The sequence below is a fragment of the Acipenser ruthenus genome, chromosome 19, assembly GCF_902713425.1.
Source record: "Acipenser ruthenus chromosome 19, fAciRut3.2 maternal haplotype, whole genome shotgun sequence".
Lineage (NCBI taxonomy): Eukaryota > Metazoa > Chordata > Actinopteri > Acipenseriformes > Acipenseridae > Acipenser > Acipenser ruthenus.
This window is the reverse complement of record NC_081207.1, coordinates 1,932,107-1,952,887: the sequence shown is the minus strand read 5'-3', so window position 1 is coordinate 1,952,887 and position 20,781 is coordinate 1,932,107. Positions and strand designations below refer to the sequence as shown.

General features: G+C 38.6%; 1 protein-coding gene across 2 annotated transcripts; it reads right to left on the bottom strand.

Moving 5' to 3' along the window:
* Window positions 1-19,531, bottom strand: LOC117424498 (monocyte to macrophage differentiation factor-like). Of its 2 annotated transcripts, none has more exons than XM_034040858.3 (7): window positions 19,362-19,531; window positions 6,414-6,495; window positions 5,977-6,137; window positions 5,384-5,458; window positions 4,564-4,665; window positions 3,545-3,614; window positions 1-2,386 (listed from the first exon to the last, which is right to left on the bottom strand). In XM_034040858.3, exons 1-7 carry the CDS (start codon window positions 19,397-19,399, stop codon window positions 2,183-2,185), a joined length of 732 nt encoding a protein of 243 aa, XP_033896749.1. In that variant the 5' UTR covers window positions 19,400-19,531; the 3' UTR covers window positions 1-2,182. The 2 variants fall into 2 exon arrangements, with proteins under 2 accessions (XP_033896749.1, XP_033896750.1); XM_034040859.3 differs by lacking the exon at window positions 19,362-19,531 and adding an exon at window positions 8,671-10,365.
* Between the last annotated feature and the right edge of the window lie 1,250 nt (window positions 19,532-20,781).

Sequence of the window (20,781 nt, the reverse complement as noted above, 5' to 3'; positions counted from 1 at the left end):
CCATTTTTTAATTTTTTTTATTTAGTATTAATTCACATGTTTGATGTAGAAACTAAATGACAAATAACAGGTTTAAAACAAAAGATTCAGTATTAAAAGGGGCAGGTAAATGTGCCAAAGCTGAGAACAACAAAAAAACTAAAACTACAAAATACAGATAAAGGAATTGTTACACATAGAAAATAGTCGATTACATTTTGTTCAAAGAAGGTAGAAGCTACCTATTGAAAGAGTAAACCAGTGGTTTACAATACAGCTATACTGATGTGGCGGGGTTCACCTCCCGGTGACACTACTGCAGAGTTCTCACAGTGGAGCAGACACTGCGCGACATCCATGATCTGCTGAACAATTGGCAAATAATCTTCTCGGGACATGAGGAATACATTAAAGGGGGGAAAAAGCAATACAAATGCATTTCTCACCTCGTCAAGCACCTGTAATATTACAAACACATCTTGAAAGAATGTCACCGGCAGACTGCTGGCATCGGTTTACTGTTGCATCATTCACACAAAAGCCCATTTGCACAACGTCTTTGCTAACAGAAGTACTCAATAACTACGGACATACAGACAATCACTTCTACAACAGTTTTTTTCCCCTGTAATTCCCCCCATCCCACAAGGCAATCAAACTAGTATCTTCCCCAGTTGTGTTACTTGTGCACCACTGTTTCTGTGCAAAACCACTATAAACATTTTATTATTATTTTTTTAATATGAAATCATTATCACAACATTATTGTATTCTGTATATCAGTGTGAATATTTATCAAAATAACTCGTGGTCCTGTGCATGAATAAGGTTATGCAATTTGAGAAATTAAAGCCCACATTTCTTTAATAGAACTCTAAAGCTTTGTGATTCAGTTTATAACGTAATTGCATCTGAATTACCAACACTTATTGTACAGAGATACCAAAATGTGTACATTTTAGGTGGAATTAAAACATTAACACCAGTCCCAAGACAGTAACCCTGCCGTCCCACCTGGCCTCACCCATAACTTTAGCCAGAGACACCTGGTTCAATACTGATCCGGTATACTACAATAACAGTAATAATAAACAAAACCTTTTGTCCAAACGCAGACAAAAGTGGTTGGGAAAGTCATTTGTACGAGCGTATCTCTCCTGTATGGCGTTAGTACTGAATACAACTTCTTATTAAAAAAGAGGTACACTGTTCACGTGGAATGTGTCTCCCAGCCGTTGTGTTCAGGAATCTGTTCTGTACATGTGCATGTTAATGTTATGACAGAGCTTCAGTAAACTTCGCATTTTACTTCAATTTTTTTATTATTATTATTTTTTTAAATCATATGCTTCCAATGTGAAAGAAAAATAAGCTTTTTATATGTTGCCATTTTAGACAATTCAGTCCTAAAGACTTTTATACCCAATAAGGTTAAACATCACCTTTGTTAGTATTTAATTAGAACAATTAAAAATGTCCAAAAAAAGGTCATTTTTATCTGAGCCGCGTATCATCGCTCATAGAAACAGCTCTATAAACGGCAAACCTGTGATGTTTATAAAACAGCAAACAATACATGTGTCATGTAAACTTTTGGGTGCTGGTTATGCCTTTTTAGGATTTCTTATGCTTGCATATTTATTTTCTTTCCCACATTCTACACACAGTGTACTTCGACAAAGATGTATAGAAATTCGTTTTTACAAGCCTGCTAATTTTCTTTGCACTGTAAAATCATCTGAAGCAGTGTTAGTTTGAATAGTCTAATATTAGACCCGGTGCTACATCCTTACTCTAGATACAGTGGGACCCATGGGAATAGTTTCTCAGTAAAACCAGTAAACCTGTTAATACAGCCTGTCCTATACAGTACATTACGAGCCTTGATGACAGTGAAAAACAATTATTTTAAAAATACAGTCCCTAAGAGATTAAACAAATCTCAACGGTATACAGCTAAGTGCATCCCAAAAGCCCTCTGGAAAAACGAAGTATTGAGTTGACGTGTCAAGCTGCAGCGCGGGATAACCGTGGTAGAAAATGAGTTGCTTCAAGTTACCGTGTGATTTAGCCGTGTGGTACCGGGGGAAAATTGTAATGCGGCCCACTATATATGGAAAACAACGTTCACAGTAGAAAAAGGGAAAGGGAGATCAAGGCCAGAGCATCTTTATAAAAGAAAAGAAAAAACTGGAACTTCTTTTCATAAATCTCTGATGAGGTCTGTCAAAGGGCTTTTGTAGAGATATTTCCAAATGGCGTAGTAATGTACAGCTGCTGCCATTGCTACAAAGACATGCCAGATAGCGTGGGCAAAAGGAATGATTCCATCACTCTTGAAGAAAATCACTCCGAGGCAGTAGAGAAAGCCCCCCCAAGCAAGCTCCTGAAGCCCCTCTGTGTTGTTCTGTACAAATTGAAAAACAAGAGAAATGTTAATATAATTGAATGATACTGCTTCTGACAACAACAGATATATATCACTAAATGGAAAAGGGCACTGGAGTGTCGTTACAATATATGGTCTACACTGTAGACATGTAGCTTGGTATACTACAGTACTGTACACATTTCTAAAACTGGAAGGAAAAAAAGGCCCTATACAGTCCCTAAGAGATTAAACAAAACAAGTTATGGAGGAAACTGTTCAGGGTTTCTACTTCATTCACTTATTTTCAATCCTCGCTCTCTTAACCCTTTTATCCAGTCGCTGTAGTAACATTAGGGAACTGCTAACACCTAGCTATACTTACTGCAAATACGACACACACCCAGTTTAAAAACACTGTCAACATTTTTGTTAACCTGAACTTTTTCCCTTTTTAACATTATATATAATTCTATCTATATATATAATTATATACAAATGCTGGACACGCATAACATTAACAACTGTTATTTTTTTCCCCCATTGTTAGCACAGTATTTAATTAGCATGGACTCGTTCAAGTTTATGAAAATATAAACCCTATTTATTCTGGCACAACATCTTCAAGTCTTAACAAAGATGTCTGTTTAAAAAGAAAAGAAAAATATAGATCTCCCGATAAATACATTGCTAAACATTTACCCACGAGAATGCAGAATTTTTGTAACAGTGAAAATAAACTACAGCTGTGGCCAACATTTTGCATCACTATATAGAATTAACTCATTTTGCTTCGTAAAGTCGAACGAAACCTGCTGAATAATGTTATGTTAACATATTGAATTGCATACCGCTTTGAAGTTTTCCATGTACTTAACGAAAAACTGACACATTTTAAAAATGTGAATTTTGAAATTTAACATGAAATACTGTACTACTATTATGACTTCTGGTAGACTTTTACCATATTTTACACAATGTCAAAGAAAAGACCTAAATTATGGTCATACAGTTTTTTTTTTTTTTTTTTTAATTCTCAATCCTAAAATTTTAGGTGATGCAAAACCTTTGGCCAAAACCTTTAATGCTTTATAAATAATGTCCCAGTACAGTCCTAAACTTCTGCAACATGAAAAGAAATAAATTAAACACAAAATCACATTGTAATTGATGAATAAAATCAAAAGCATACAGTACCATTGACATCACAACCAAAGCAGGAGAAAAACCCATTGTTAGATAGAAGAGGAGCTCAACAAGCTTATACCTATAAACAAACAACACACTTTCAATATCTGAACTAACTGTGTCAGTTAGGAAAAGCACAACAGGCATGCCATAACAAACACAGATCAGTAGCTACATCACTATAATATAAACAGATATAAACAGTGTACGACGTGTGACGTCGATACAGAGCATCCGTCAGTCCCAGGGAAAAAGCAAGTGTGTGCACATGCCTTATATATATATATATATATATATATATATATATATTATATATATATATATATATATATCATATTAATTTTTAAAATCAGGACGATCGCTTTAAATTGTCATACTACTACTACTAATAATAAATAATAATAATAATAATAATAATAATAATAATAATAATAATAATGCGCCCTGCAATGGTATACTTATCGAATCATGAATTTGGGGTGCTGTCACACCCCAACTATGGTGGTTTCTGAAACGCAGCAAAGACGCTACTCAGATTTGTGATGACCCGTCTAAAACACCACTATGCTGGGACTTACGAAACACTCTATATACAAACACACACAGAAACACAGTACAGTACATTTTAGTGACAATGAAAACAAGGTGAAATCATACATCGATAAAACTGACATGGCATTTCAATTCACTTTGTCTATACCGTCAAGCAGTACAGAAGAAGTATAAGACCTACTTCAGTCACAGGACATGCATTCAAATGCATAGCCAGTCACATTTACAAAAAGTTTTAAAATCAATTAATTTGCATATTAACATTTAAAATATGCATTTAATTTATTTATTTTTTTTTTCATTATTGAAAAATCTATCTTCGACAAAAAACATAAATAACTATTCAAAGAAAATGTTTGGCTGAAGACCTCTGTTTCCAGTTAATCTGACTCGGGTATGGCTTAGCCATGTATCACTAAACTACCTAATAACAAAACTATAACAGGGTATCGCAAAGCAGTAAAATTGGGTCTTACTTTTCATGGTACAAAAACACAAAAACGGTTCCTCCAGCTGCCATTAGCCAGATAAACCATCTCATGTGTGAAGCTAAAGGTCCAAGTTCACGAAGGTTGAGCCTGCAAAACAGTCACACAGTGCAATACAGACTGAGCATGCTGTGTTGTGGAAGATTCAAATCAGAAGCAAAAGTCCAACAAGGTAGGGGTCAATTCCTGGTTTTCAGCTCCAATTCCTTTCTAAAATCAATTTCCAATTCCAGTTCCTTGGAAGGAATTGGAGTTGATATTTCAGAGACATTAATACTTGCTGTGATTGTTCAACTGCTTTCATTTGAAGCCAATTTAATTGACTAACAGTGACTTCAATTGAAATCATTTGTTGCTGCTGTGAGAAACAGAATACTGCCAGTTGCAATTTTGATCAACGATGTGTTGGAATTGATTAAAAGGAAATGGGAACTGATTTAAAAAAGGAATTGATAAGCAGGAATTGAATCCCAACCGTGCTGCCCAATACCACATTAACATATAAGAGTAACACAAACATCTAAAATCATCCTGTGTTGAAATCTGCAAATTATAATGTATATTAAAAAAAAAAAAAAAAAAAAATAGTACTGATATGAATTTGATTTAAATTTAAAACGAATATTAAAATATGGTTTAATTCAGAATTAGTTAGAAAACAGAAGTATACTTCAATCTGGTGTTATGATCACATATGGGAAAAAAACCCAATTTTTTTCAGCAATATACTACTGTTTGATATGCCATGACCACCATGCTTCAATTTATGAACTCACAATCTTGTGTTATATTCCTATAGAAAACTTACCATGGTGCATAGGAGGCAGCAATGAAGAAATAGATCACCATCCTGTCACACATGTGAAAACAATGCTCCACATTTCTGCAGAATGACAGCAAATGGGAGGAGAAACATACGCATCATTAAAGGAAGACCCGATGATCTGCTGCACACAGCATTTTTATACAGCACACACAAAGACTACAACAGACACAGGCGGAGCACTAGAAGTTAAACTCCAGTGAAAACGACCCAATTACTGGGCTTTAAAACACAAACGCCAGGGCTTTACCTTACCTTCCGATCTAAACGTATGAACTTTTAGTCTTCTGGATAACATTTTTTACTGCAATGCCAGTCTCACAATTTAGGCAAAAAGTGCCATTTTCTGAGCTGCATTTGTTTTTAATTCGGTGTCATCGTTTAGATACTGGATATAGTGTGTGTGTGTGTGTGTATGTAATTTGTTTATGCGTGTAAAGTTTCTGATAAACTTCATTTTTCACCGTATGAGCATCTGTCTTCCAGGTCACATGAAAAATGAGTGCAGTGTATTATTATTATTTTTTTTTTTTTTTTAACCTACATAAATACAATAATACAATTCTGACTCCACCGACCTCATGTGGCTCTTTTTCCATGATATGGTATGGAACACTGTGGACACGAGGAACAGGGTGCACAGGCCCATGCCGTAAATCCAGGCTGTGATCTTCTTCCAACTGTCATCCGAGAGGCGATAGAGCAGGGTCATGCCCACGAAAGCAGGTACTATGAGGAACTAAACAGGGAGGGGCAGGGGGAGGGGAGGGGGAGTGGCCCATTTATCTATTTAAATGGATATTTAAAAGGTATTCAAAGTGGGTCCTAGATATAGAGTTTTGTCTCACACAGTACCAGAATGCATTGCAGTGAACTGGGCGCCACATGGTCACCCTACCTAGAGCATCGTGTGCCCCTCATTATCTTCAGATACGCCTGTACCAAAGTTCAATCACACCTGGAAGTGTTCCTCGAGATGGAGGTAAAAACAAATGCAAGCGCTGCCAGGACTTACCGCATGTGTGTAGCAATTAGCAGCGTGTTCGTAACTAGTGGGCTGGTAGCGGCAGTTAGCTGCAGCTCGAGTGTTCATGAATCTGAGAAATCAAAGAGACAACCAAATTCAGACCTGCAAATGCAGCACAGCAGAACACCGAGTGACGTGAAAGGGTCTTAAAGGGTCTGAAAAGGTTTGCAAGTGTTTTTTTTTTTGTTACCCTCCTACCATGAAGCACAATTAATGCTGTCAAAACACAAATGAAGATCAAATCACAGCCACAACACATCAGGCTGCCTGTCTGCTACTTCTGTGAATATACAAGGTTATGCAGGGGAACTTGGTCACGTCTTCTTTAGATTAACTTCCTTTTAACCAAGAGCATCCTGTTGAAGCGACAATGGTTCAATTCAATTCCCTACCCTTCTGTATGTAGTTTCCATGATGTATTCTCTGATGAAACACCACCACTGCTTGTTGTTAATTTGATTTAGTAATACACAGAATTTCACAAAGCCTTAATTCTCACACCACCCCACAAAAAAAGTTTCTGTAGGGACAGTCATATAGTCACATGCTCAACAATTTTTCTTCAAAAGGATTCAACACACAACTCCTGCTGATATATATTCATCAAAAAATGTCATGGTGGTAAAACAAATTCTAGGTGAATATATATCAGCAGGAGTTATGTACTGAATCCTTTTGAAGAAGAAAAATGTTGAAAGTGTGACTATGAATGTCTCTACGGAAACCTTTTTGGTAAGCCATTAAAACAATGTTTGGCTCAAAGATTTTTGTACGTTTGTATTGCCGTAGAGACTCTACCTTCACTGCATACAATTACCTTATACTGATCAGCACCTCTTCAATATTGAGCACTGTTTATATATATATATATATATATATATATATATAATCCTGAATAAACCTGTTCTAGAATCAAAATCTATTTCTGTCTTAACAATTTAATCTTGCTGAAGTTAGAGATAGAGGGCAAATGTCTCTGCAGGGTAATTTTTTTATTTTTTTTTTTACCAAGAGGGAAATTAGATAAATTGCCCTACTGGGATCATTTAGTAGTCTCCAATTGCAAATGTGATGATTTTTTAATTATTATTTTTTTTAATTTAATTTATAAATCAACAGGTGAAACTCCACATGCTGCTGTAGAAATATGCCTAGGTGGTGTCCAGCTGTCCTCCTAAACCATAGAGTTTACAATCGACCCCCTTCCCTAGTTTTCAGAAGTACCTGACTGTGTGCATATAGATACAGTACTGTAGCGGCTGTAGCAGTATTATTGGGTAGTAGTGTTTGATAGGAAAATTTCCCCAACAGCAATGTGCATTGTGACTGTAAGCCTCATTGCATGCACTGGCTTTTTCACAGGGCAGCACCTCATAGACTGCCACCATGGCACTATCTTGCAAATGCAATGACTTCGGGACCCCAGCACAATAGACATCACAAAGGGGTACAGGCAGGAGAGTGAAGGCTTTATTCACTCGGGAGACGAAAACACAACAAATTAAAACAAAGATTCTGTACCGTGTAAACCACGCAGTACATTCTTTCGAAATCATGCATGCACACATTTGCATCCCCTCAGATTTCATTCAAATCATCCACAGTGCTACTAGACTTAATCAAATACTGACAACCCACATGCAGAATTAGCACGCACACACACATACATACAAACAGTATTCGTCTGACTGTGACGCCGAACAGGTTAGAGAACTGCCAGGAATCTAAATCACATTAGATTCAACATTTAAAACACTTCGCTCAATAATCATTGTCTCTGGAAGGACAGTATTTAAGATGTATTACTGAAAGTATTTGTTTAAAATAAACCATGCAAAGTGTACATGCAGTGGATAAGTGAACAGCGCTACCGGAGCAATCAATGACTGTAACTAATGTAATGTTACAGATTCACAAAATGTGTTGAACATCTACTAAGTAGTAAGTTACTTTTTTTTTTTATCATTCATTAAATTAGGCTAATTACATTTTTTTTGTAGTAAAATAGTAGGTGCATGAAAGTAGTTAATCAAACATTAAAATATGAATAGCATAATAATAATAATAATAATAATAATTATTCATCCAATTTTATTAGTGCAAATGCATAACGTAATATAACAAGCACAAAAGTCAGTATTTTACCGGTTCACCTTTAAAAACTTTTAAACAAACTTTGTAAGCTAAACAAACAAACAAAAAAAAAGTAGAGGAAACTTCAAACACAGGAACGCGACTGGCTTACCTCTGAAAACTGTTAACCCTCTTCATTTTGTAATGACCCGCCGAGAAAGACAATAAACAAACAAAAAAAAAAACCCAAAACAGTTATGTTTGTAGTCCAGCGGTTCAGTCCTGTATTGCTGGAAAAGCGAGGGGGGAAAAAGGCCTTTCGCGCACCGACCACCCGTTCAGTATGTCACATCAACACAACCTCTACACGCGCTCTTAAATGCATAAACATGCACTGTTTTAAATTTGGGTCTCATGGTGACACGGGTCTGGTTGCTAGAGCGAGTTTTTAACCACCTCGTTTGCTACCATTTCGAGATATTCTCCAAGCCCCCTGCACTTAATTACAACCTCGCCATTCATACCCAGCGAGTCACTGCCCGTCACTTGACAGACAAGGCTCTACACCAACCAGCATGCCAGGGCAGCGCTACAGCTCAGATCTGACCAATAGGGATTGCTCAAGATCAGGCAGCGTCTTGCCACTTCGTGACGCTAGGTTATTGTAAGTGCATGCATGCATTTTTTTTTTGTGTCTAAAATGTTGAAACGCTTCCCCAGATTTAGGTCACAAAATGGGAAAGGGTTTAATTTCAAACACTTCAGTGAATGACCAAATGTTTAGAAGGCTCCGAAATGTGTACAGTAAACGTGGAAGCTGGTTTAGGAAGCACGTTGACAGTATAAGAACACCAGGGACTATGTAGGTAAACCTGTACTGTCCTATTCATTAATAGAAAGGTGTGTCTGCATGTTTCACCTTGGCGTGTCATGCTCATCTGGTTATATGAAGAGTTTTATACTGGTTTTACCTTATAGATAATAATACTAGCTAACACCCAAACAGAAACACAGTTGATGGTGCGGTCACACCCAGTACATGCCATCTTGAGTTGCTGTGACACGTTTATCCAGGTGGTGAACATGTGCATTTTAATTAAGCAGCTGGGAGTTCACCATTCTGATGCCATGTTTGAAATGTGTAACAGGTTACAGCATGCTTTTCACTGCAGGGTAGGGTAAGCTTTTACATACAAGGGCAAACCTGTACAAAAGAGGCTTAAGGAGATGCAGCTTAATTGTCTTTGTAAGCAATGAGCTGGACTCACGCAGGTCTGCTTGTGGTTGTCCCCAGTTAAAATAACCCATCTCAGCAATTTCAGTTTGTTATATTGGAATAAACAGTTACGGGTTCTGACTTGGTATGATAAAACAGCTTGGAGGGGTTTGATTCTTGGATAATTTGCCTAGTTGCAATGACTTGTGTTTTTTTTAAGCCTGCCCTCTGTCCTGTGTTTATAAGCAGGGAACATTCTGTATTGGTTTTCTGCCTGAACATATATGTCCCATCTCTTGTTAAACCGGCATAACCTCTGCACTCAAGCCAAAAACAAAAGTGAAAAAAAAGAAGCAATAGTTCAAGTTTGTTGTGGTGTGTTGGGAGTCTCCTTGCTCTTTGTTTCCTATAATGCACTGTAAATAACAATAGCTTCCTGTCTGGCAGGTTTGTGGAGCACAGAGTTGTGTCAGAAAGGAAATCTGCTGGTCTGGGTAGAGGAGGGAACCTCTGCATGTTACAGACATAAGGTACACTTTCTGATACATTTTGGAGTTTTGATTTATTTTTTTGGAAGTGTTTTAGAATGCTCATAATAAAATAGCACTGGATTCGTTGTAATACCGTACCGACCATTATCGTCATTGTTTTCATCGCATTCATTTTTTATTTTCAGAAAGAAAAAAGGAATTTGTATGCAAATGATAATCCGTGTGAATTCCTTTTTCATTTACGAACACGGTGTTATTGGAAAAAAAACACTGCTGCTATGAATTTGGTTGAATGCAAAGCAAGAGTGATAAGGAAGGAAAAGGCTAAGGGAAATAGTTGATAGAAAGATGGAGAAAAATAGATTTTCTTGAGCCTCAAAGGGACCCACTGGCTTAGTAGCCATAGCCAGCAGAAGCGGCAGGGGTTGAAACTGACATTAACAGGCACACCAGGAAGACCACAGACACCATATGTTAACAATCTGTTTACTCTCCAGCAATGCCCAGAAAGATTCAGTGCAGGTCTCGTAGCATATAGGGTCTGTTCTTTTATCCTTTACCTGTCTCTTACTGAACTTCTTTATAATCATTTTCAAATTATGCAAAGGAGATCACAGATAAGTATGGTTAAGTATTGTAAAAACACAGTTAACAGTGATAAAGGTCAATAAATGCATAGTATAGGGTTTGAAAAGGCATGGTAAATTGCAGTGTAACAGGTAAAGGTCTACTATACTATGGAAGGACCACTTTTTCCTCATGCAGAAATACTTCATAAAACCACTCCTAAAAGAGATAAGAGATTTCCCACGTGCTAACCTAGCGTTGCCAGAGTTGTAGAGGGGGGCAGAAATCAGTTGCGCACCCCTAGTGGTCACTATCGAAACCACCTCACTTAAAAAATGTAGCTTTTAGAAAAAATACTTTTTTGCTGCTGTTGTTACTAATCCTGGTAAATACTGATCCAAGCAGAAACAGCAATACATCATATTAAAGAACACACATAATATGAAACTAAACAGGTAAGAAATGAAATACTTAATAAATGATGTTGTGATGAAGTATACATTTGACTGGCCCAAAGGGACGATGCAATCTAACCCTTCCACCAGTGATAATGCCTAGAGCCTGCTGCACTGTTTCTATGCGGGAGAATGGCAAATGCGTGTTTAACAAATGTTATTCCACTTGGGTTCCGTGTTTACACTGCAATACACCAATAACCCAGTCACTGAGCTGATACAGACGCAGAATAAAAGGGGAGGGCTTTCATTTGTATGCAAACAGCACAAGACTGTCCTGGAATGAATGTGGGAAATGGTGTTGACAGAAAACACAATGGTATGTTGACATCTACCTTTTGTACCTTGTGACCTCACAGACCAGATAAAGGGCATGTTATGCAAACTGAAGTCACTTTCAATATCACGTTAACCTGCACTTTGATTGTGAGGAAAGGGCATTTATAGCAAGGGGTAACTTTATGAATGTAAAGGCTTTGTTAGTATGAGGACATGGTCCTTATTTCTTAATTCCATTTTGGCTCGGGTGAAACCAGTTTTACCTGTTAATTACTTTTTCCTATACTTTATTTTCCTTTGTTTTTTGTAATAATGTTTGATTATGTAACAGTTGTTTGTAATAACAGTTAGGAACACCATTCTTACAAACTGACCGGTCAACCAAACAAGAAGCAGGCTCCTGGGTGCTGTGAAAGACCTGAAGATCCATCACTGGGTATCTTACCAGTTAAACACAGCTACTCCGGTGCTAAGTCAGAGAACAAATTAGTCAGGGCAAATGCTAGGCTGTTTTTTGCTTATAATATTTTCTCTGAAACGAACACGGGTTATAATATTAAATAAACACCTGCAAAACCACAGTGGGCAAACATTTGAAGAAAGCGTAGGTTTTGATAAGCTGGTGATAAGCCTGCTAGTTTTGTTGACTGAGCTGCAATTCCTGCAACCTTTAACGAACGGCTAAAGATAAGATTTAAATAAACTAAACAAGTTTAAGCATCCGAGTAACTGGAAATACTGAAAGTGTAACCTGACGGGTTCAGTTCAGTAGATAGTTCAGTGGATAATTACGCATTAGTCCGTTACTCTTTTGGGAACACGGGCATGGCTGAGAAATACATAAATTAAAAACCAAAATAGAAATAATTGAAGGCATTTCACTTTTAGATATATTCTTATCCTGTATTGGATTGGTCATGTCCCCGGGGCACATTCCGAACACTGCAGTGCGTTGGTGATCTACTTTGTTATGCAAGATGAGAGGGCAGCAAGCTTGGTTTATCTGACAACGCTGTCCTGTCTAGATTCACTTGGAGGATGTTCTTCAGCTGATTGCAGAAACAGCTGAGTGCCACATGCCTTGGAGAATGCCCCAGTGCATGGTTACAGAGCACGGCAGGGGTAGTCCTAGCTAGCCCCAGAAATATTTTCCAGAAGAGCGTGATGATTGGATGCCAGAGTATTACTGGAAAGGTATGTGTTAAGCAGCTACATACCGTACAGTACAATACCCCGCTGTATTCAAATACCACATTTCACAAAGGCTGCAACAGGACACGGTACCTCCTGCCTGTCCTATGTGGAATCTGACCCACTTTCTGCTGTTGAAATGGGGCATTTCTCCTTGTGTCTTGCACCAGCTCACCAACCAGCTCAGCAGTATAAGAAATAAAACAATAAATAATAGCTCATTCTTTTTTCTATTGAAATTTCTCAGGGATTCTACTATAACAATCTCTATCTATTCCTCTGCCTGGTGTTTTGCACAGCAGAAAGGTTTTGATTGATTTATTTATTTATTTCTAAAGTTTGTAAAATACCATTTGGATACCATTATAAATTAATGATGTCTGAGTCAGAAGGAGAGAAAGCTAATTTTGTATTCGCTGTAAGAGAATCCCGAGCAGACGTCTCTTTTCACAGGCCCCGATACGGGCTGTGGTAAGACGCATTGTCATGCCCTTGCTAGACCCGAAAAGCATTAAGAGCCTGTTCTACTTTGGTTAGCAGGACTGTCATAGTGTCACAACATTTAGACCTGGCTCCACACACAGTACACGCTGTTGTGCGGGTGGAGCCCAACCATTCCATGCTAGCTTTCTTCCAAGCCGCAGTGTTGTTCCCAGTGTAAACACAGGCACATGGTTTCACTCCCTCACGAGGCACTGCCAGCGCTTCACTTCCTGGAGGTGTATAATTAATAAGGGAATTGAGGGTAATTATGCTGTAATTCCTTTTCAGACTGCAATGAGAATTGTTCATCTCCGATCCTTGGAGAATGTGACATATATGAGATCAGGAGAATTGGTGTTCTGTACATTAAGTTCTATACAAGCTCATCAGTAGGGTGTTTGGATGGGTTATAATTGACCTGATCTAATGGTGTGTTGAACAGAGAGCTGCTCTACCTGCTTCTGTTTCCAGAGCCTCCTCTTTCATTGGCTTGAGGCACCGGCTTACTTCTAAAAACCGACTTCCTGAGCTGCGGGTCACATTGCAGTTAGAACAATGGAAGGTCGATGCCTTTTTTTCAATTCCAATTTCATTTCAGATTTTTTAATCAGTTCCCAATTCCTTCAAAGTAATTGATATTTTAGAGACATGATTGTTGTGATTGTTCAACTGCTTTCCTTTGGAAGCCAATTTCATTGACTAACAGTGACTTAGATTTAGGTAATGTGTTACCACTGTGAGAAGCTCATTTTAACATAATACGGCTTATTGTCATTTTGATCAATGATGTGTTGCAATTGATGAAAAAGGAATGGGAATTGGGAATTGATTTTAAAAAGGAAATTGAATTGTAATTGAAACACAGGAACTGACCCTGCTTGTAAACCATTGCGATTGGTGAAGTGGAAAGGGTGTATTGTGACTTTGTGGTGAACAAAAATGACCCTGCACAATCAAATTAGAAGCTCATTAGTCAAGTCATTTTAAAAGAGGAAATAGCAGCTGTGTAATTCCTGTGTCTGATGGGAAAGCTTGTTACTTATCAGGAAAATATTGTATTCACTTTTCAAAAAAGTTCATGTTGGCAGAACTGTCTTTTAATAAACTGGTGGTCTTGAGCTGTTAAATAAATAACTGAGAGATATTTGAGTTTTGGCCCATGCCCCCATTCCTGTAGTGTTCCGTTGTTTGTTCATGTAGTTCGATCCCATATTGACACCTACAGCCCAGCACAGTGCTCTAGGCATGCCCTTTGCAGCACCACCACTATCGGTTTGCAGAAGATCAGCAAGAATTGGGAGTCCTGTTTACTTTCAATTCTTCCCGCTTTCTTACAGTACCCCACTGGCTTTCATTTGTTTTAATAGAAATTGTTCTTGAACTAGTGTGCCCAGGGTTAGACACTTGCACTAGCCCTATAAATGGCTTTGTTTAAAGGAGCAGGTGCCAGAGATTTGAACAACCAGATCTCTGTCCAATCAGATTACCAATGAATGACCTACAGACACAAGTGAGACTTATCACTGTGATAAGCACAAGCAGTTGAAAGTCGGGGGTCTGATTGCTTCAGTTCCAACAATAGATCTCAGAGAGTTCTGGAATGTTGGATCTAGACGCAGGACTAGGTACAGGGCACAAGCTGATGCCTAACCCTGAGCATGACAGAAGAATTAAACAACTGTCAATAGTTTTACAAGCCGAGGTGCTTGACATGGGTTATATATATAATGGGTTTGTAACCCTTGGTGTTTTATCCATAACTATTAAACACTCAATAGTGTCAAATGTTTCGACTAGAAGATTGAAAAATACTTCGAATCGAAATGTTTGTCATTGAATTTTAGTTTCTTTTAGTAATGCATGGTGTTCGTAGTCCCCTGGGACCCGCCTTAAAACAAAATGCTACAACAAATAAACACACACAGAAATACACACTCGCACAACCTTCTCCGACCAACCGAAACACGATCCCATCCCCATGATCATGCTTTGCAATGGGGAAGCCTCTCCGTCCCCATTAGGGTGATAAAGGATTTCTGTGCACTTTGCAAACCAGATTACATACTCGTGTAGAATCAGGGGGAGAGGCAATGAAACGGAGTGCCCAGCACTATACAGATTATAGATCTGATTACTGATTGCGCAGGTAGGGATTTGCCTGGTTTTGTGCAGGAGCTTGGGGGTCTGTCCACTGTAATCTTCTATTTATATACAAGGACTATTCAGGGATTGAAGCGATGCTTAGGGCTTAGATGAGTATTCATCATAAGCTCATGCCAAAGAAGTCGTCTGGTTTCCTTGAAAGTGCAGATCTCAGGTAGTAGTCACCCTCACTGCACCCTTACGTTATGCACAGGTCTGTAAGGTAAGGCTGGTAAGGTTCATGATCTATAAAGAGTTGGTACATGGTCGCAAATTTGCTTGCTGTGAAATGCACGGTCAAGGCAGTGAACTCATTTTATTATCTCACCTGCCCCAGTGCATCTGCATCAACATTGGCCAAAGCACTTTATAATGCAAAAGATGGGCGCTGCTCAACCAAGTATAATAAAACTACAAACACCTTCTGGAGAGGGCCAGGGAAACAGATAGCAGTTAGCAGTCCCTGCATCCTCATTCCCTGGCTTTACGAGATCAGATCTGACCCAAACCAAGCCAGTGATCGAGGATCATCTGTCGGATGCTGTTATCAAGTGGAAGTGAGGGAGCGCTGTTGCAAAAAATGTTTACAACCTGAATAACATAATTTCTAATGTACTGTTTTCCCCAGAAAAAAAACTATAATTACAGCCCAATAGCAAGGGAGCACCTCGAAGGCATTGTCTTAGTGTGTTGACACCAGTCCAATTCACAAGCACTGTTAATCTTCCAGGAACTTAGATTCACACATTTTGGAGGTAAGAAAACTATCGGTATTCAGAGCAATTAGGTGCAATTTAACAAAACATCACAAGTTATAGAGAATATCAGTAGCAATCTTGGATTCATGAGATTTAAAATGAAACTAATCCATTTTGAACTTGCTTCAGCTCAATTAGAAATATTTAAAGAGGCACAAACAATCAGATCTTTGCGCCTGTGCTGAAAGGAACACACTGTCCAGTGCAGAGAACACTGGGGGGACCTCATAACCTGGGGACCAACATGGAACTCCTCTGTCCTTTTTGTTCAGTATACCAAATTGATTCCTTTTGATTGTGCGTCACCTGGAATGTCTGAGCAACGCAGTGGCAATGCATGATGGGATACGACTCCAAAAGGGGTGAGAATTAAGTGTTTCTAATAGCCGTCATGACAAAGGGGATTTTTGTGCTGGTACCCTTATTTGAGCTCAGAGTCCAAGTTGCTGGTTGACTGGGACTGATAAGATAAAGTTTACAGCATGCTAAGAAGTCGATTATTATGGGTTTCTGCTGGTGGCTGTGTCGTTACAATGCAGTTAACATGCTTGTAAACATTTTAAGCACTCTCTATTGACGGCTTTTGTAGTTACACTGTGTATTTACATAATTCGTGTATATCCGACATTATCACTGCAGCACGCAACTGCACGTGATATTACAAAGGTGCTTTAGAAGCTTTTGGTTCGAAATGTTTGTCAAAATGCCTAACTTGGTTTCTTTTTGGTGCAATTCAAAATAATAGCCTAGCCGACCAAGCAACTGAGACCGGATTCTCCTGTCTTAGAGTATTAAAATGGCAATTCTCTTAGTGATCGCTTGCTGTGATGCCAAAATGAATTGCATTATTACCACAGTCCATCCCGCTGGCCAGTATGACCCTCAACAGCCTCACTCCTGCATACCCAGCGTATTTGCCTGCTGATAGCCTTAGCAGCAGTCAGGATTCGTGTTTATGAATGCTGTAGATAACCCCAACCCATGACCCTTTTAAGGACGGTTTTCAGGGAATATTTAGTTACGAACTTTTGTTAAAGACCCATTTAGATTAAATGTATCAAGTTTCCACTCAAGGAAATGCATGCACATGGATTAGGGAGTGGTTAACATGTAGAAAACAGAAAGTACTGATTAGAGGAGAAACCTCAAAATGGAGCGAGGTAACCAGTGGTGTACCACAGGGATCAGTATTAGGTCCTCTGCTATTCCTAATCTACATTAATGATTTAGATTATCGTATAGTAAGCAAACTTGTTAAATTTGCAGACGACACAAAAACAGGAGGAGTGGCAAACACTGTTGCAGCAGCAAAGGTCATTAAAAATGATCTAGACAGCATTCAGAACTGGTCAGACACATGGCAAATGACATTTAATAGAGAAAAGTGTAAGGTACTGCACGCAGGCAATAAAATTGTGCATTATAAATATCATATGGGAGATACTGAAATTGAAGAAGGAATCTATGAAAAAGAACTAGGAGTTTATGTTGGCTCAGAAATGTCTTCATCTAGACAATGTGGGGACGCAATAAAAAAGGCCAACAAGATGCTCGGATATATTGTGAAAAGTGTTCAATTTAAATCAAGGGAAGTAATGTTAAAACTTTACAGTGCATTAGTAAGACCTCATCTAGAATATTGTGTTCAGGTCTGGTAACCTCGTTACAAAAAGGATATTGCTGCTCTAGAAAGAGTGCAAAGAAGAGCGACCAGAATTATCCCGGGTTTAAAAGGCATGTTGTATTCAGACAGGCTAAAATAATTAAATCTATTCAGTCTTGAACAAAGAAGATTACACGGTGATCTGATTCAAGCATTCAAAATTCTAAACGGTATTGACAATGTCGACCCAGGGGACTTTTTCGACCTGAAAAAAGAAACAAGGACCAGGGGTCACAAATGGAGATTAGATAAAGGGGCATTCAGAACAGAAAATAGGAGGCACTTTTTTACACAGAGAATTGTGAGGGTCTGGAACCAACTCCCCAGTAATGTTGTTGAAGCTGACACCCTGGGATCCTTCAAGAAGTTGCTTGATGAGATTCTGAGATCAATAAGCTACTAACAACCAAACAAGCAAGATGGGCCGAATGGCCTCCTCTCGTTTGTAAACTTTCTTATGTTCTTATGTTTAACCTAACCAGACACTCTTTAAAAAAACAGCCCTTAAAAAAGCATTCCTTAAAACGGTCCTTAAAGTTGTGTGAATAGAGCAGGAAGTGTTGGCTTTTAGTGTTGGTTAAGGTTAGGGTTAGGGTTAGGGTTAGAGGTAAGGTTAGGGTGAGGGTTAGGGTTACTTTTTTATCTCCTGTGCAAAATAATTGGGTGACAATTTTTATAACTGATCAAAAGCTTACTAAGTCTGACTACATTTAAAATGTTATAAACAAAAAAAAAAAATAGCTGTTTATGTACTGTATGCATTTTGCTGTTTTTAAGACCTTGGCAAAAACGCATTTTCTACCTTTGCTGCAAAAATGACAAAGAAATCTGACCAAATGGTATAAAATAAATAAAATCAAATGAAGCCCTGTACTTGCTGCCTTGTGTAACCGCTGGAGTCGGATCCGCTTCTCTTTTCTCCGTCAGGGCATTCACCTTGCAGAGACACGGATACCTAGATTAGATTCACATGTAGACCAGCTGAAATGTGCTCTCACCCTAGTTCTGTGAGGTCTAAAGAGCACACTTTAGTTTCTTGCACTGTTAAACTGCGGGTTAGTCGACTGCCTGTTCATTTTGAAAATGGACCCCATATTGTACCAACCAGATCAGAGGCAGAAATGTTTGAGTGAGAATAACAAAACTAGATAGCAATTTCCAGACACTCTATAATGCTGTAAAGCATTTTACAAATTGATCCTAAAGTTATGAAAATGTAAAATAAGGGAATGAATAGACATTGTCTCGTGTAAATAGGTGCAGTTCTTATCGAAACATGAAACTACGGCCGAGAAGTGCTTTTGTACTGACCTTTGTATTAACTACACTGATATTGCAAGAGGGATTACATGCAAGTTAATAATTGCAATGTATTATTTTTTTAAACTAAATTTGCACCTGGATATAGTGACAAGTTGATTGTTTAAACTAAAGCACACTGAATGTGAATCAGGCGTGTACAATATGTGACAGACAGCAATAGTGGACATTAAGCCGACTGCTTAAGCACAATACTGCTTTAAACAGTTTGATAAAGGAGTTCAAGCCTTGAACAATTCAGACACACCTATCCATAAATATATCATGATCCGAAAATGAAGTGTAGCAAATCACTTACCTTTTAAACCTCATCTTCTGCAGGTTGAATGTGAACATTGTAGAAAAGAAAAACGACAAAAAAAACAGAACAGTTTCTCCAAGTGGGGCGGAAGGGGGTGGGGGGGTGGAAACACAGTGTGTCACTTTTAGACCAAAGTACTTCTCTTCTCTGTGAGGTCGGTGGTGGCCTCGTACGTGCTGGCGACCTTCTCTCCAAAGCGGGCTGTGGCAGGGGAGCTCTGCATCACCACCAGCCTGATAGGGGACTGGGTGGCTAGGGCTGGCTCAGAGTCATACTCCTTGCTGGGGTCCTTCCCCCTGCAGTCGTACAGGACGCAGGACACCAGGAATACCAGCAGCAGGATGACATAGCTGGCAACCAGGATGATCAGGTTCAAAGTCACAGGGTCGATTTCCAGGTAGAACTCCATCGGAATCCCATGTTATCTTCACATCGTGCAGTAAAACAATAACAAACAAAGAGCCCGCAGCTACCTGCACGCAGTGGAGAAGGGTGAAGCCAGGGACTGCCAGTCAGGGAGTGAGTGAGGAGGAGCAGCAGGACAGCATCCTCTTCTCCCAGAATACTTTAATCCCCTCACTGCTCCTACAACCATAAGTTTCTGTTGCCGATGATTAAAGCAGCTCAGTTTAATAACTTAAGCCACCCTTTTAATTTTGCCAACTGCACAGACTAAGTAGGAATTATACAGCCAAAATCAGCATGGCAGAAAAATAAAGGAGTCCTGATCACATTTCTGAGGCTCCCCCACAACCATTTCCTCCATCCGGATCATACGTGAAACATGTGGAATGCTTGAAGGATGGATCTTTACGCAGTGTGTTTAATATATATATATATATATATATATATATATATATATATATATATATATATATATATATATATATATATATATATATAATTGTTTACTGTATGCATGGAGCAAAAGGGACTGGGACACTATGATAGATGGAACACAAAAAAATCAATGCACACGCAAGCAAAAAAGATTCCTAAGAATAAAACAGGAAGGTGTTTCCCTCTGGGATGGCAGGTTTTGCTTGATAAAACAAAGTGTGAAACATGCACCTTGAATAACATCAGCAGCATGGATAACAGTAAGGCTGTGCATGACGTCTTGGCTTGTACTGTACAGAGATGCTCATATTGTGGGGTCCTGTTGGGTTATAACCTCACACTGCCTCCCTTTCCCATGCAGGGACACACACATAAAAAAAAATTAAAAAATGCTTGCAATGCCTTTGTAAGCCAGCTTGTGGCTAGGACTTGTATATGATCAGAGCATTTTATTTTCAGTTTTGCCAAAAAAAAATCCCTGGTATCTGGCCCAGTGAAACCTGTGAAAATATTGCTTTATACCAAGACTTAACTGTCGGAAGATACATTTTATGTAATTTAAGTGTGTTACAAAGCT

Coding starts and splice junctions, on each gene's coding strand:
- LOC117424498 (XM_034040858.3), bottom strand. CDS start 19,399: ATGTTCACATTCAACCTGCAGAAGATGAGGTTTAAAAG. Junction 5,459..5,976: donor TGGAAAAAGAGCCACATGAG/GTCGGTGGAGTC, acceptor GTCATTCTGCAG/AAATGTGGAGCATTGTTTTC. Junction 3,615..4,563: donor GTGTTTTTGTACCATGAAAA/GTAAGACCCAAT, acceptor GTTTGTTTATAG/GTATAAGCTTGTTGAGCTCC.